Source organism: Gobio gobio (assembly GCF_949357685.1).
Source record: "Gobio gobio genome assembly, chromosome: 25".
NCBI lineage: Eukaryota > Metazoa > Chordata > Actinopteri > Cypriniformes > Gobionidae > Gobio > Gobio gobio.
Genome location: NC_137121.1, coordinates 3,574,739 through 3,592,985, shown reverse-complemented (window position 1 = coordinate 3,592,985; position 18,247 = coordinate 3,574,739). Strand labels below are relative to the sequence as shown.

Here is an 18,247-nt window from a genome sequence, read left to right as displayed (position 1 = left end):
TCAGCTTTTTATGTTTGTTTTCATGTTAATTTTAGTTAAATCTTTAGTAGTATGTACTTTTGGATTTGTATGTACTTTTATTAAATGTATTTATTTAGTTTCTAATCGCTGATTAAAGTGTTCCTACTTACAAGTTCAGAAGTCTTAATTTGGTAATTTATGCTTTCTCTATTCAGTGTTATTTTAGTTCTATTTATATAGTATATAGTAATATTTTGAATGAGCTTTTATTTTTGTTCCAAAATACAGAATGTTCCAAAATACAGAACGTTCCCAAATAAAGAACGTTCCAAAATACATAAATGTCCAAAATAAAGAACGTTCTAAAATAAAGAATGTTCCAAAATACAGAAAGTTCCAAAAATAAAGAACGTTCTAAAATACAGAATGTTCCAAAATACAGAAAGTTCCAAAAATAAAGAACGTTTTAAAATACAGAATGTTCCAAAATAAAGAACGTTCCATAATACAGAATGTTCCAAAATACAGAAAGTTCCAAAATAAAGAACGTTCCAAAATACATAAATGTCCAAAATAAAGAACGCTCTAAAATGCCTAAAGTTCCTAAATGCCTAAAGTTCCAAAATAAAGAACGTTCTAAAATGCCTAAAGTTCCAAAATAAAGAACGTTATAAAATACAGAATGTTCCAAAATACAGAAAGTTTCAAAATAAAGAATGTTCTAAAAATACAGAATGTTCCAAAATACAGAATGTTCCAAAATACAGAAAGTTCCCAAATAAAGAATGTTCCAAAATACAGAAAGTTCCAAAATAAAGAATGTTATAAAATACAGAATGTTCCAAAATACAGAAAGTTCCCAAATAAAGAACGTTCCAAAATACAGAAATTTCTAAAATAAAGAACGTTATAAAATACAGAATGTTCCAAAATAAAGAACATTCTAAAATGCCTAAAGTTCCCAAAACCCAGAAAGTTCCAAAATAAAGAATGTTCTAAAATGCCTAAAGTTCCTAAATGCCTAAAGTTCCAAAATAAAGAACGTTCTAAAATGCCAAAAGTTCCTAAATGCCTAAAGTTCTCAAATACAGAAAGTTCTAAAATGCCTAAAGTTCCAAAATACAGAAAGTTCCAAAATAAAGATAGTTCTAAAATGCCTTAAGTTCCTAAATGCCTAAAGTTCCAAAATAAAGATAGTTCTAAAATGCCTAAAGTTCCAAAATACAGAAAGTTCAAAAGTAAAGATCGTTCTAAAATGACAAAAGTTCCAAAATACAGAATGCTCCAAAATACAGATAGTTCATTGCTAACGGGGAATGGGACCTGGTTGTTAATTTATTCATTTATTTATTTTAATGCTTCAACATAAACTTATTTCAGTTTATTGGCAAGGCAACATTTCTAAGTTTAACTAATATTTATATTTTGTTTTATTTTAGCTTTATTTGAATTGGTTTTAGTTTAATTAAATTATAATAACCCTGGAATGTTGTTGTTACAGAGAAACGTTACACAGAAGAAATCTCTCATGTATTCAAGCCTGTTCTTTGTCTTTGGTTTCTAACAGTGCTGATGAGAGATTTGACGCCACCTTTCACACTAACGTGCTGGTCAACTCTTCTGGATACTGTCAGTACCTGCCGCCAGGTAAAATACAGACACACCACTTCTGCCTGTTATGATGGGATAAAGTCTTCATGTGGGTGTGTTAACTTATGGTGCGTTCAAATCCTCCTGGGAATGTAAATTTATTTTATAAATAAATATAAAATAAATACTGTAATTTTTTTTAAATCTACCAAATGATAAAGAATGCACATCAGGTTTTTATTCAATTTGAGTGTGTTAAAACATAGCAACTTAAAATAATACAGTTTATCTATAATAATCTATAAATGCAATTTTTGTAATGTCACTATATATACAAACATACAACAAGCAATTTTAGCTTGTAATCACTCATGTTCCTACTTACAAGTTCAGAAGTCGTAATTAGGACATTTATGCTTTCTCTATTCAGTTATTTTTGTTTTATTTATATACTATTAAAGTATTTAGTAATATTTTGAACGATTTTTATAAGTTTTTCACCAACACTTTACATTAATGTTTCATTTGTAAACATTAGTTAACAAAATAAAAATAAAAAACTACTTCTAAAGCATTTATCAATCTAATTTAGTGTTAATTTCAACATTTACTAATAAAAAAAAATCTAAAGTTGTTTCTTTTAATATTATTTAATGGACCTGAGCTGACATAAACTACCAATGAATAGACAGTGAATGTGTAACGAATGTGTTGGTCATTGTTAGTTAAAGTTAGTTAATGCATTACAAAACACTTTATAATATGTTTCCATAAGTCTTTTTAAAATATTTCTATTTTATTTTTATTTTAGTTTTAGTAATGTTAGTACTTCAACTTAATTATTTAGTTGCCAAGGCAACATTTCTTCCAATATTAATGTTTTATTTTATTTTTAGCTTTATTTCAAATAGCAAAATATTTGACTTGTTTTACTTAACAATATCACTTTCTTTTTTAACTTTGTGATGGTTTTATGAATTTGTTTTATTTAAATATTATTATAGTTTTTTTATATTTTAAATTAGCTTTTATTTTTATATTTGTAGCTATCATTGACTTTGTTTTATGACTTTGTCTTTTTAGTTTTTATTTTATTTTATTTGTTTTATAAATTTTTGCTTTCCAAAATACCTAAAGTTCAAAAATACAGAAAGTTCCAAAATACAGAATGTTCCAAAAATACCAAACACACCTAAAGTTCCAAAATATGTTTTATGACTTTTTAGTTTTTATTTTATTTTATATAGTTTTAAGAAATTGTTGCTTTAAAGTTCCAAAATATCTAAATGCAGAAAGTTCCAAAATACAGAAAGTTCCAAAATACCAACATACCTAAATTTCCAAAATACCAAAAAGTATAAAAAACACCAACATACAGAAAATTACAAAATACAGAAGGTTCCAAAATGCTGAAAGTTCCAAAATACAGAAAGTTCCAAAATACCAAAATGCTGAAAGTTCCAAAATACAGAAAGGTCCAAAATGCAGAAAGTTCCAAAATACCAACATATCTACATTTCCAAAATACCATAAGTTTCCAAAATACCAAAAAGTTCTAAAAACACCAACATACCTAAAGTTCCAAAATACAGATAGTTCCAAAGTTCCAAAATACCAAAATACAGAAAGCTCAAAATTACAGAAATACAGAAAGTTCCAAAATACAGAAAGTTCAAAAAATACCAAACACACCTAAAGTTCCAAAATACCTAAAATTCCAAAATATGTTTTGACTTTTTAGTTTTTATTTAATTGTATTATAGTTTTATAAATTGTTGCTTTAAAGTTCCAAAATACCTAAATGCAGAAAGTTCCAAAATACCAAAAAGTTCTAAAAACACGAACAAACCTAAAGTTCCAAAATACAGAAAGTTCCAAAATACAAAAATACAGAATGTTCCATAATACAAAAAGTTCCAAAATACAGAGCATTAAAAAAAAATACAGAAAGTTTCAAAATACCTAAATGCAGAAAGTTCCAAAATACCAAAAAGTTCTAAAAACACCAACAAACCTAAAGTTCCAAAATACAGAAAGTCCCAAAATACAGATAGTTCCAAAGTTCCAAAATACCGAAAGTTCCAAAATACAAAAATACAGAATGTTCCAAAATACAGAACATTAAAAAAAATATATATACAAAAAGTTCCAAAATACCAAAATACAGAAAGTTCCAAAATACAGAAAGTTCCAAAATATAGAAAGGTCCAAAATACCAAAATACAGAAAGTTCCATAATACAGAAAGTTCCGTCTATCAAAAAAAGTATTTTAAACTGTCTAATAGTTTATAAAAATGTATCTACTCGCGTCTTTTTGCCAATCTGCTCAACCGCTTCCATCCGCAGCGCCTCGTCTTCAGCCTGTCCTGATTTATTTTCATCCTCCTAGCCAAGGCTCAAAGTAAATCCTGAGTTTCCCACAGGTCATTGTGACATTGTTGCTCTGTTCACGTGTGCTCGTCTCATAAATACGATCTCTGCGACACGGCCTGAAGACAGCGGCGGTGACATTTATCCCTAGTGGAGTGAACAGGGTTCAGGGTGACCTCAACTCACCTGTCACCTGGAAAACACACAAACACACACACTTTCACCTCTTAGATTGTCGTTTCGATTACAGTGAGGAAGCAGCCGCTCGTACATTGACAGAAATCAATACTAATACACACACACAGAACGAGAGGCATGATGGGATTTATGTAAATCAGCAGAAGACAGTGAGCGCTCTGGTTTAAGGGACCTTTAACATCCATGGAACCAAAAGATTCTTTAGATTTGTAAACGGTTCTATTAAGATTGTTCACGGAAAGGTTCTATGTGCTGTTCAGGCATCTTCAAGAGCACGTGCTACATCGACACATTTTTTGTTTATTTTATTATAGTTTTATAAATTGTTGCTTTCCAAAATACAGAAAGTTCCAAAATACAGAAAGTTCCAAAATACAGAAAGTTCCAAAATACCAAAATACAGAAAGTTCCAAAATACAGAATGTTCCAAAAATACAAACACACCTAAAGTTCCAAAATATGTTTTATGACTTTTTATTTTTTATTTTATTTTATTATAGTTTTATAAATTGTTGCTTTAAAGTTCCAAAATATCTAAATGCAGAAAGTTCCAAAATACCAACATACCTAAATTTCCAAAATACCATCTTTCCAAAATACCAAAAAATTCTAAAAACACCAACATACCTAAAGTTCCAAAATACAGAAAGTCCCAAAATACAGAAAGTTCCAAAATATAGAAAGTTCCAAAATACAGAAAGTTCCAAAATACAGAAAGTTCCAAAATACAGAAAGTTTCAAAATACAGAAAGTCCCAAAATACAGAAAGTTCCAAAATACAGAAAGTTTCAAAATACCATCTTTCCAAAATACCAAAAAATTCTAAAAACACCAACATACCTAAAGTTTCGAAATACAGAAAGTTTCAAAACACAGAAAGTCTCAAAATACAGAAAGTTCCAAAATACAGAAAGTCCCAAAATACAGAAAGTCCCAAAATATAGAAAGTTCCAAAATACAGAAAGTTCCATAATACAGAAAGTTCCAAAATACCAACATACCTAAAATTTCAAAATACCATCTTTCCAAAATACCAAAAAATTCTAAAAACACCAACATACCTAAAGTTCCAAAATACCGAAAGTCCCAAAATACAGAAAGTCCCAAAATACAGAAAGTTCCAAAATACAGAAAGTTTCAAAATACCATCTTTCCAAAATACCAAAAAATTATAAAAACACCAACATACCTAAAGTTCCAAAATACAGAAAGTTTCAAAACACAGAAAGTCTCAAAATACAGAAAGTTCCAAAATACAAAAAGTTCCAAAATACAATTTCCAAAATACAATTTCCAAAATACAGAAAGTTCCAAAATACAGAAAGTTACAAAATACAGAAAGTTTTTTTCAAAATACCATCTTTACAAAATACCAAAAAATTCTAAAAACACCAACATACCTAAAGTTCCAAAATACAGAAAGTTCCAAAACACCAACATACCTAAATTTTCAAAATACCACAAGTTTCCAAAATACCTAAATGCAGAAAGTTCCAAAATACAGAAAGTTTCAAAACACAGAATGTTCCAAACACACCTAAAGTTCCAAAATATGTTTTATGACTTTTTAGTTTTTATTTTATTATAGTTTTATAAATTGTTGCTTTAAAGTTCCAAAATATCTAAATGCAGAAACTTCCAAAATACCAACATACCTAAATTTCAAAATCTTCAATCTTTCCAAAATACCAAAAAATTCTAAAAAAAACACCAACAGACCTAAAGTTCCAAAATACAGAAAGTTTCAAAACACGGAAGGTTTCAAAATATAGAATGTTCCAAAATTACCAAACACACCTAAAGTTCCAAAATACCTAAAGTTCTAAAATATGTTTTATGACTTTTTATTTTTTATTTTATTGTATTATAGTTTTATAAATTATTGCTTTAAAGTTTCAAAATACCTAAATGCAGAAAGTTCCAAAATACAGAAAGTTCCAAAAATATCAAACACACCTAAAGTTCCAAAATACCTAAAGTTCCAAAATATGCTTTAGGACTTTTTTATTTTTAAGGTCAAAATATCCTTGGAACCTTTCCATTCCACCAAAGATTCTTTAGATTTGTAAACGGTTCTGTTGACGGAAAGGTTCTATGTGCGGTTCAGGCATCTTCAAGAGCACGTGCTACATCGACGTGCGCTGGTTCCCGTTCGACGTGCAGCGCTGCGACCTGAAGTTCGGCTCATGGACGTACGGCGGATGGTCTCTGGACCTGCAGATGATCGAGGCCGATATCACCGGATACATCGCTAACGGGGAATGGGACCTGGTTGGTGAGTTTCACACCGTCATACTGAATGATTCACATAATCATATGCCATATTATTTATGAGGTAATCTAACATACTGCAAAATATACCATGACAAAAAACACATGACATTACCATTGTACACTGTCCAGAACAGTGTTATTATTAATATATTATTATAGTATTTATTCATATTCAAAAAAATTTTTTTATTATGTTTAGAATTTTCATAGTTTTAATTTTGTTGCATTTTGTAATTTTTATATAAATTTTATTATTTCAGTTTAAACTTTTTCATTTTATTTTTAATAATTTTGTTGTGTTTTGTAATTTTTATTTGTTTTTTTACAGTAAGTTTAATTAGTTTTTATTTCAGTTTTAGTTTTAGTCATTTTATTACTTCAGCTTATACTAAATGAAAATGTTATTTTAATTAGAGTTTTACAGCTTTAATAATTTTGTTGTTGTTGTAATTTTTACTAGTTTTTTTAAGTATAATTTAATAAAGTTTTTATTCATTTTAATTTAAGTTTAAGTTTTAGTCATTTTAGTACTTCAGATTAAACTAAACGTATTTTAATTAGAGTTTTACAGCTTTAATAATTTTGTTGTGTTTTATAATTTTTACTATTTCTTTAAGTATAATTAGTTTTTATTCATTTTATTTCAGTTTTAGTTTTAGTAATTGTATTACTTCATCTTAAACTAAACGGACATTTTATTTTAATTAGAGTTTTACAGCTTTAATAATTTTGTGTTTTTGTAATTTTTTAATACGTTTTTATTCATTTTTATTTCCGTTTTAGTTTTAGTCATTTTGTTATTTCAGCCTAAACTAAACTTTTTAATTTCAGTTTAAGTTTTAAACATTTTATTACTTCAGCTTAAACTAAACATATTTAAATTTTAGTTTTACAGCTTTAATAAATTTGTTTTATCATTTTTATTAGTTTTTTTACAGTAAGTATAATTCGTTTTTATTTTAGTTTTAGTTTGTCATTTATTACTTCAAATTAAACTAAACGTATTTTAATTTTAGTTTTACAGCTTTAATTAATTTGTTGTGTTTTGTAATTTTTATTAGTTTTTTTACAATAAGTATAATTTGTTTTTATTTTAGTTTTAGTTTGTCATTTTATTACTTCAAATTAAACTAAACTTATTTTAATTTTAGTTTTACAGCTTTAATAAATTTGTTGTGTTTTGTAATTTGTATTAGTTTTTTTACAATAAGTATAATTCGTTTTTATTTTAGTTTTAGTTTGTCATTTTATTACTTCAAATTAAACTAAACTTATTTTAATTTTAGTTTTACAGCTTTAATAAATGTGTTTTGTTTTGTAATTTTTATTAGTTTTTTTTTACATTAAGTATAATTCGTTTTTATTTTAGTTTTAGTTTGTCATTTTATTACTTCAAATTAAACTAAACATATTTTAATTTTAGTTTTACAGCTTTAATACATTTGTTGTGTTTTGTAATTTTTATTAGTTTTTTTATAATATGTATAGTTCTTTCAGGTTTAGTCATTTTATTACTTCAAATTAAACTAAACATATTTTAATTTTAGTTTTACAGTTTTAATAATTTTGTTGTGTTTTGTAATCTTTACTAGTTTTTTAAAGTATAATTAGTTTTATTCATTTTTATTTCAGTTTTAGTTTTAGTAATTGTATTACTTCACCTTAAACTAAACGAAAACAAATTATTTAAATTTTAGATTTACAGCTTTTAGTAATTTTGTTGTTTTGTAATTTTTACTAATTTTTTTAAGGATTCGTTTTTATTCATTTTTATTTTAGTTTTAGTAATTTTATTACTTCAGCTTAAACTAAACAATTTATTGTGATTCTAGTTTTACAGTTTTAATAATTTTGATCATTTATATTAGTGTTTCTAAATGTATAATTCATTTGAATCATGTTTATTTAATTTTAGCACTTCAATTTAAACTTTTTCTTAAATATTTTGTTTGTGTTTGTCATTTTTATAATTTTTTATTTCAGTTTTAGTAATTGTATTATTATTTAAATGTCTTTTAAATAATATTTATTTAATTTAAAACAATTCAAATGTCTTAAATGTCTTAGTTTTTATTAAATTTTATTTCAGTTTTAGTAATTTTACTACAACTTCAACATATCTAATTTTCATTTAGTTGAAGTTGTTTTTATTATTTTATTCCAATTCATGTAAAAAAAAAATTCACACAGTTTATTTTTTAGCTTTAGGTGAGACGTGTGATTTGAGGCAGATGTTCAGAAACACTGGATGGAAACAAACAAGTTTTACATAATAGCTTCTGTCATGCATAATTTCATACACACACACACTTTTCAACACGCTCTGTCCCTCATAACTGCATATGAAATCATCCGTTTGTAAATAATCAGTATTTCAGGAGATGCCCTGATAAGGATCTGACATTTTTGTCTTCCAGAACATTATTTGTGCAGATTATGAGCGCCAGAAGCTGTAGAGAGTGTGTATCCTTTCAGTGTTACATAAAATTAATAATGATCTTCCCTCATAAAGCACATGTGTGAAGATGGAGAAATTATAATCCTCTGGCTTGGAGCAAGAGTGTTATATATAAACTTTGAAATATCTTTGTATATGATCTTATCTACTGCTCATGATCAGGTCAGATTAGTGATGGTCAGATCGAGGCTGCTGATTGGGTGGAACTTTGACCAATGCGCTTTGGCCTCCATGTAATTGAAAGTGATCGGTCAGGAGAATAAATCCCTTCATGTGGTCAGATCACACAGACCTTCTGACTGAGATCCGGATGGGCAATGATTTCTGTTCTCAGAAAAACTATATTTCTGCGTTATAACTAAGTTATAATGTATATATTAACTAAGTTTTCCTGTAGTAAGTTTAAGGTGTTTATTGATCATATTCAATGAGAGTCGATCCTTTAGCGATGTGATTTGTTTGATTCTGTCGTGTTTTATTTGGTTCTGTTTGATTATTTTCTTTTTGATTTGATTCTGTTGTCTTTGTTCTGTTTGTTTAATGGGAGGTTGCCAGGGTGTTGCTATGCAGTTGTTAGAGTGTTATGGGGATTGACAGGGCGTTGCTATGCAGTTGCTAGAGTGTTATGGATGGTTGCCAGGGTGTTGCTATGGAGTTGCTAGCGTGTTATGGGGATTGACTGGGTGTTGCTATGTTGTTGACAGGGTGTTGCTATGCAGTTGCTAGAGTGTTATGGGGATTGACAGGGTGTTGCTATGCAGTTGCTAGAGTGTTATGGGGTTTGACAGGGTGTTGCTATGCAGTTGCTATAGTGTTATGGGTGGTTGCCAGGGTGTTGCTATGCAGTTGCTAGAGTGTTATGGGGATTGACAGGGTGTTGCTATGCAGTTGCTAGAGTGTTATGGGGTTTGACAGGGCGTTGCTATGCAGTTGCTATAGTGTTATGGGTGGTTGCCAGGGTGTTGCTATGCAGTTGCTAGCGTGTTATGTGGATTGACAGGGTATTGCTATGCAGTTGCTAGAGTGTTATGGGGATTGACAGGGTGTTGCTATGCAGTTGCTAGAGTGTTATGGGGTTTGACAGGGTGTTGCTATGCAGTTGCTAGAGTGTTATGGGGTTTGACAGGGCTTTGCTATGCAGTTGCTAGAGTGTTATGGGGTTTGACAGGGTGTTGCTATGCAGTTGCTAGAGTGTTATGGGGTTTGACAGGGCGTTGCTATGCAGTTGCTAGAGTGTTATGGGGTTTGACAGGGTCTTGCTATGCAGTTGCTAGAGTGTTATGGGGATTGACAGGGTGTTGCTATGCAGTTGCTAGAGTGTTATGGGGTTTGACAGGGTCTTGCTATGTTTTTGACTGGGTGTTGCTATGTGGTTGCCAGGGTGTTGCTATGCAGTTGCTAGGGTGTTAAGGGGGGGTTGACAAGGTGTTGCTATGTGTTTGCCAAGGTTTTATGGATGGTGGCCAGGGTGTTATGGGGGTTGACAGGGTGTTGTTGTGGTTGACAGGGTGTTGCTATATGGCTGCTAGGGTACGGTTGCTAGTTTGTTGCTATGCAGTTGCTAGGGTGTTATGTGGGGTTGACAGGGTGTTGCTATGCGTTTGCCAAGGTTTTATGGATGGTGGCCAGGGTGTTATGGGGGTTGACAGGGTGTTGCTTTACGACTGCTACACAGTAAAAAACGTTGGGTTATTTTTTTAACCCAACCGTTGGGTTACACATATTGGGTCAATATGTTGGGTTATTTTACAAAAATGTTGGGTCATTTTAACATCGTTGGGTTATTTTTAGTAATAACCCGGCCATTGGGTTACGGTTTCAGCAGCGATGGTTCAAATTTTAACGGCGAAATGCCCAGTGACAGTCAACAGAAGAAGCTGCTGCAGCCTGATTATGATTTGAAAGGTAAGTCCTATCGTTTTTTATGTATACAACTTTTATAACATTATGTATTGTGTACTGAAACGTTGAATATAGTATAAAACTGAATTTTATATTATATTTATTAAAGTTCACTTTTAATGCTCATCAGTTTTAATGCTCTCGATAGCAAATAAACCCTAGCTATCCCAGTTAGCGCCTGGCAGCAATAAAGTAATTAAAACATTATTCTAGCGAAACTGTTTAGAAACTTACTATGGTGATAAAGTAAGTAACGTTAGGCCTAGTCTGAAATCGCTATATAATGCCCCGCGGAGCATTATCAGCTCGGCCGGTGCGCGCGAGCTCAGACCCGGTCACTCGACAGCACAACAGCGCTGTGAGATCCAGGGAGACGCGTTTGAATTCGCCGAAATATCTGCTGTGAGATGAATGAGTGCAGATATTCCCCAACACCAATGAACAATTAGGCTAGTTCACGACAGTTAGAATGTTTTCCAACCCACAAATTACCTAGTTTTACTGTAGTAACGCAAACTGCAACTGGTATTTTGGCAGAAATGTGTTGTATATTCATAATGAATGTCGTCATATGCATATAGTCATGCATGTTACTATTAAATGTATTACAAGAGTAGTTAAAGCATCCAATTATAGTATTTTTTCTTACATAGCTATTACAGTTTTTGCCTTTATTTTAAATGTGTTGTACTAAATGTGTTTTAGACATATGGATTCATTTGTGAGGCAAAGACTACATCAAATGCACCTCTGCCATTTAATTAAAGGTGAGTAAGCTATTGAATTAAGTTGTATACAATTATTTTTAAAGACTAGTCTTCTTTTCTGAAAATGTTTCTTTTTTCCTGCTTCATTCTAATGCAGAGGAAGGAGTGGATGAAAGGTTTACGCTGCTTGATGACAGTGGTTCTTGACTCTAGTCCTGGAGGATCCCCAATAGTACACAATTTGGACGTCTCCCTTATCTGACACACATTTCCGGTTTTGGAGTCTCTCTACTAACAAGCTGGTAAGTTGAATAAGATTAGATAGGCCAAATGTGCAGTGCTGGGGCTACTACAGAACCAGGCTGTTTGGGAAACAACCTGTTTATTACTTATGTATGTTTGTTTGTTTATTTTTTCAGCTGTCTTCCCTCTTTTTCATACGGTATGTTTTCATTTCAATAGAATATGAGTTGTCTGATGACTGACTGATTTAATGGCAAAAGAACTTAAGAAGCCCTCACTGCCAAGTCGAGGAGTTCATTGAGACGTACAACACCTCAACAATCTGTGCATGGATCTGATCATCTGGAACAAAAACTATTGAAGATATGAGTAGAGAACATCCCAGACTTCACGATTATCCTGGAATGGTGAGTTTAATGATGTTCATTATAAGGAAGGCCTGTCTTATTTTGGAAAAATTGTTTTGGTTGCGTCTAAGTGATTATGAAATTAGGTCCATACATGTGGTATAGGTGAAAACTTTTTTTTCTTTTTCTGTAAACTCTTTCAAAAGGTGATCATGGAGAAATTCCCTTTAAAACCCTTCCTGCCACCATCGCCATACCTCACAAGTGGAAACAATGGTGTGTCCAACATATGCTGAAATGAAGAGAAGCTTAAATAACATATCAAATTAGCTTTGATAAAGTGCACCGCTCTGTGGCTCATATGCATCCATTTATTCTGTCCTTTAGTGATTCTGCTTGTGGGTTAGTTCACCCAAATAATTATCCCATAATTTACTCACTCTCAAGTCATCCTAGGTGTATATGACTGATTTTCTTTCAGACGAACACAATCTGAGTAATATTAAAAAAATGTTCTGGCTCTTTCAAGGGGGGTTAATATTTTTTAATAGAAAAATATCTATATTTAAAAATTTGTAGACTAAAATAACTAACTTCCGGCAGACAGCCTTTCGTATTCAACTTACAAAGAAAGTGTAACGCCTCTCGCAGTTCAAAACGCTTGTTCTACGCCCAAAGTCATCGTCACGTCTGTTACGTTTTTTCCGGAAGTTGAATACGGAAGGCGGTCCACTGGAAGCTAGACATTTTACTTTATAACGTGTTAAATATAATATATTTGTCTTACACAAACCCATTGATTCACTTCATTGGGTTCTTATTAACCCCGGGAGCCGTGTGGATCACTTTTATAATGGATGGATGCACTTTTTTGCATTCACATTTTGTCATTCACTGCCATTATAAAGCTTGGAAGAGCCAGGACATTTTTTAATATAACTGATTGTGTTCGTCTGAAGAATGCCATATACACCTAGGATGACTTAAGGGTGAGTAAATCATAGTTCACCCCAAAATGAAAATGACCCTATCCCATTAATTACCCTCATGTCGTTCCAAAACTGTAAGACTTTCGTTGTTCTTCGGAACACAAATTAAGTTCTGTGAGCTTTCTGTTCCTCCATTGACGGCCTATGCAACTACCACTTTCAAGGCCCAGAACAGACATCATTAAAGTAATCCATGTGACTCAAGTGGTTTAGCCTCAATTTTATGAAGCGACACGAGTGCTTTGTGCAACAACAAAAAAACATCACAAAACATCTGCTCTCTCATCAACACAAAACACATGCGTCAAGGTGCTCTCGTGAACATGCATTGAGATTAATATTTTGTAAATAAAGTGGTAAATTATGGTTAAGGGATAGAATATACTCACGTCACTTCATAAAATTGAGGTTGAACTACTGGAGTTAAATGGATTACTTTAATGTCTTTACTGCCTTTCTGTGTTCCGAAGATGAACAGAAGTCTTACGGGTTTGAAAAAGCATGAGGGTGAGTAAATTATGACAGAATTTTTATTTTTGTGTAAACTATCTTTTTAACAGCAGGTGTAATGACTAATTATAGTGACAATTTTTTAATTCAGTACAGCACTACTTCATTGTAACTTTTATGTAATGTAACACTGCTGATGTTGTCACTGCATGCCAACTGAACTTTATTTATTCTTTTAAGGTTGGAACTAACGTGGTGCATTAGCTGAACAGTGAGACAAGCCAGGATCCACATAACAATTCTTGGGGACAAAGAGAACTCGCAGGTTTTTTCATTTTCAGTGTGGAGGCAGTTGAACAGAAGACCTTATTTCAAGCACTGGAGATATGTTTCAGATTTCTTTATACATCTATGACAAACTATCCAAAGACCTCTGCCCCCATTTGGGAGTTTTTGCAGCATGCAAACTTGAATATATCCAGAGGAGTTCCTTCAACACATTGCTGCCTCATTAAGAACTTTGATCATCATCATTTGTATTTGTTTTGCTACTTAAGGTATGTTTACAACACATCAATGCAGTGTACAGTGCATTTTTTTAATAAAGTAGTTTATTTCTGGAAGGATTTAATATTATGAATTTGTGTATTCTGTTGTATAGGTTTTGAATGTAATATTTCTGTACACTTTTGTGTAGTTTTAAATGTAGTATTAATTTTTGTGTTGTATGGACACATTTTATGCATGTTTACTCTATGTACATTTGTGTGTATGTTTCAAATATATGTTTTGATTTGAATGTGTACTGTTTGTACATTTTTTAAATAGGTTTTGAATGTATTTGTGCTGTGTATTTTGAATTTAATATGTACACATTTATGTATATTTACATTAAATGCTAGACTCCCCAATATTTAGTTTGACATTTAAAATGTATATTTTAAAATGTATGTATTGTTTCTTACAAATAAACAATCTGTATTTGAAAATGTGTATTTTATTTATTAAAATAATGACATGAATAAAAATAAAAAGTTAACTCAACTGTTGGGTTACTTTTAACCCAACTGTTTTTTAACCCAATGCATTGGGTTAAAATAACCCACAGTTGGGAAGGTGCTATACCAACCCACAGTTGGGTTACTTGTTGGGTTATTTTTAACCCAACATTTTTAAGTGAGTAGGGTGTGGTTGATAGTGTGTTGCTATGCAGTTGCTAGGGTGCACACTGGTTGACAGTAGGGGTGTGCCAAAAAATCGATTCACAGAAGAATCTAGATTCTCATTTGATTCAGAATCGATCTGAAATGTCCAAGAATCGATTTAATAAATTAATAAAATCAGCTGGCTGTTCGCCTCCGTTTTGTAACTAGCCTATACGCGACGTCCGGACGTCACCACGCAGCCAGTTTTTGAACGCGAGCGGCAAATCACTAAAACAGAGAGGAAGCAAATATGGATGAGAGGGAGATCCAACCAGCCCCGTCTTCACTTAAAGCTAAAGTTTGGGGTCATTTCGGTTTTTACCGAATGCCTGGAAGCACTGCGCTGGACATGACACACACAGTGTGCAAGCTTTGCAAAATGAAGACCAAGTACTTCGGCAGCACAACAAATGCGCGGGCTCATATTACTAGGCATCACCCGGAGCTCAGCGGCCAGCTGCAGACCGACACACACTGCAGTGTTTCACGAAACTCCCAGCACTTTATTTTCATAACTTGTTATTCTTTAAGTTACTTTGTCTGACTGAGAAATATAGATTTTTTTTTTATCTTCACCGGTTGTGTTCTACATGATATTTGTGGTAAACTGCAACTTTCCTGGGAAATGCATCTATTTTCAAACATTTTGTATTTTGAAGAAGCACTTTATTTTTGTTCCAACTTATTTTGTAGCTAGCTACTAATGAGTAGCAATTGAGAACCAGACAATGTTTTTGATAAAAGGCACTTTCCTGAGAATTGAACTTAATAAATGTGAAAAAGACACGTTAATGTATTCGTTTGTCATTCTGCATAGCAAAGCAGATGAGAGTAGATCATGATCAGAAACCTGATAAGAAATCATTAGGCCTATGGATAAACTCGAATCGTTTTGAATCAAAAATCTTTTTGAATCGAAAATCGATTATGAATCGAATCGTGGCCTCAAGAATCGGAATCGAATTGAATCGTGAGATGGTAAAAGATTCCCACCCCTAGTTGACAGTGTGTTTTTATGTGCAGTTGACAGGGTGTTGCTATGCGGTTTCTAGGGTGTTATTGGGGGTTGACAGGGTGTTGTTATGCAGTTGCTAGGGTGTTATGGGTGGTTGCCAGTGTGTTGCTATGCAGTTTCTAGGGTGTTATGTGGAGTTGACAGGGTGTTGCTATGCAGTTGCTAAGGTGTTATGGGGGTTGACTGGTTGTTGATATATGGCAGCCTGGGTGTGGTTGATAGTGTGTTGCTATGCAGTTGCTAGGGTGCACACTGGTTGACAGTGTGTTTTTATGTGGAGTTGACAGGGTGTTGCTATGCGGTTTCTAGGGTGTTATTGGGGGTTGACAGGGTGTTGTTATGCAGTTGCTAGGGTTTTATGGGTGGTTGCCAGTGTGTTGTTATGCAGTTTCTAGGGTGTTATGTGGGGTTGACGGTGTTGCTATGCAGTTGCTAAGGTGTTATGGGGGTTGACAGGTTGTTACTATACGGCAGCTAGGGTGTGGTTGATAGTGTGTTGCTATGCAGTTGCTAGGGTGCACACTGGTTGACAGTGTGTTTTTATGTGGAGTTGACAGGGTGTTGCTATGCGGTTTCTAGGGTGTTATTGGGGGTTGACAGGGTGTTGTTATGCAGTTGCTAGGGTGTTATGGGTGGTTGCCATTGTGTTGTTATGCAGTTTCTAGGGTGTTATGTGGGGTTGACAGGGTGTTTCTATGCAGTTGCTAAGGTGTTATGGGGGTTGACAGGTTGTTGCTATACGGCAGCTAGGGTGTGGTTGATAGTGTGTTGCTATGCAGTTGCTAGGGTGCACACTGGTTGACAGTGTGTTTTTATGTGGAGTTGACAGGGTGTTGCTATGCGGTTTCTAGGGTGTTATGTGGGGTTGACAGGTTGTTGCTATATGGCTGCTAGGGTGTGGTTGCTAGTGTGTTACTATGCAGTTGCTAGGGTGTTATGTGGGGTTGCCAGGGTGTTGCTCTGTAGTCGTTAGGGTTTTATGGGTGGTTGTCAGTGTGTTGCTATGCAGTTTCTAGGGTGTTATGTGGGGTTGACAGGGTGTTGCTATGCAGTTGCTAAGGTGTTATGGGGGTTGACAGGTTGTTGCTATATGGCTGCTAGGGTGTGGTTGCTAGTGTGTTACTATGCAGTTACTTGGGTGTTATGTGGGGTTGCCAGGGTGTTGCTATGCAGTGGCTAGGGTTTTATGGGTGGTTGTCAGTGTGTTGCTATGCAGTTGCTAGGATTTTATGGTGGGGTTGACAGGGTGTTGCAATGTATTTGTTAAAGTTTTATGGGTCGTGGCCAGGATGTTATGGTGGTTGACGCGGGTTGTTGCTATGTAGTTGCTAGTTTGTTCTGACCTTTGTGTGTGTGTGTGTGTGTGTTGTAGAGGTTCCAGGCAGGAGGAATGAGAAGTTCTACGATTGCTGTAAGGAGCCGTACCCTGATGTCACCTTCACCGTGGTCATGAGGAGGAGGACGCTGTACTATGGGCTCAATCTCCTGATTCCATGCGTCCTCATCTCCACTCTCGCACTGCTGGTGTTTCTGCTGCCCGCCGACTCCGGAGAGAAGATATCGCTGGGTGAGACGCATACAAAACACACATCTCTTTAATATGATTAGTGAAATTAAATGGAGACTTTCTACTTCTTAGATGTCTCTCCTGAGAAAAAGTCTGTTCTTGCTGATAAATGGGTTTGAATTCAGCAAACAAGAGCAGCTGATTTTGCAATACAAAAGCGTCTAATGCTCAGTGTGTGTCCCTAATTTCATGGTGTCTTAGTTCTGTAGGGTGTGTGTGTGTGTGTGTGTGTGTGTGTGTGTGTGTGTTTGTGTTTGTGTGGGCGGCATCCCTTGACTTTCTGTATCACATTATAGCATTTAGAAGACATTGGCTCCATCTAGAATAGTGTAGTGCATACTGCAAAGTCTATACTGCATAATGCATACTATTTTTGAAGAATAGTATGTGAGACAGTAAGCACTACGCTACGATAATTTAAAATAATTTAAGGGTGTTGCTATGTGTTTGCTAGGGTTTTATGGGTGATTGACAGGGTGTTGCTATGCAGTTACTAGGGTGTTATGCGGGGTTGAAAGCGTGTTGCTATGCATTTGGTAGGGTTTTATGGGTGGTTGCCAAAGTGTTGCTGTGCAGTTGCTAGGGTGTTATGGACGGTTACCAGGGTGGTACTATGCAGTTACTAGGGTGTTATGGACGGTTACCAGGGTGGTACTATGCAGTTGCTAGGGTGTTATGGACGGTTACCAGGGTGGTACTATGCAGTTGCTAGGGTGTTATGGACGGTTACCAGGGTGGTACTATGCAGTTGTTAGGGTGTTATGGACGGTTACCAGGGTGGTACTATGCAGTTGCTAGGGTGTTATGGACGGTTACCAGGGTGGTACTATGCAGTTGCTAGGGTGTTATGGACGGTTACCAGGGTGGTACTATGCAGCTGCTAGGGTTTTATGGGTGGTTGACTGTGTGTTTCTATGCAGTTGCTTGGGTGTTTTGGGGGTTGACAGGGTGTTGCTATGCAATTCCTAGA

General features: G+C 33.7%; 1 protein-coding gene across 1 annotated transcript in view; it reads left to right on the top strand.

The window, feature by feature from the left end:
* Nucleotides 1–18,247, top strand: part of LOC307122201 (neuronal acetylcholine receptor subunit alpha-7) — a gene marked incomplete at its 3' end in the record, with an annotated part of 59,076 nt that overhangs the window by 28,331 nt on the left and 12,498 nt on the right. The window contains exons 5-7 of the mRNA XM_079810172.1: nucleotides 1,529–1,608; nucleotides 6,228–6,395; nucleotides 17,083–17,277. Of these exons, the coding sequence (XP_079666298.1) occupies nucleotides 1,529–1,608; nucleotides 6,228–6,395; nucleotides 17,083–17,277 (443 nt within the window). The remainder of the gene's footprint in view (nucleotides 1–1,528; nucleotides 1,609–6,227; nucleotides 6,396–17,082; nucleotides 17,278–18,247) is intronic.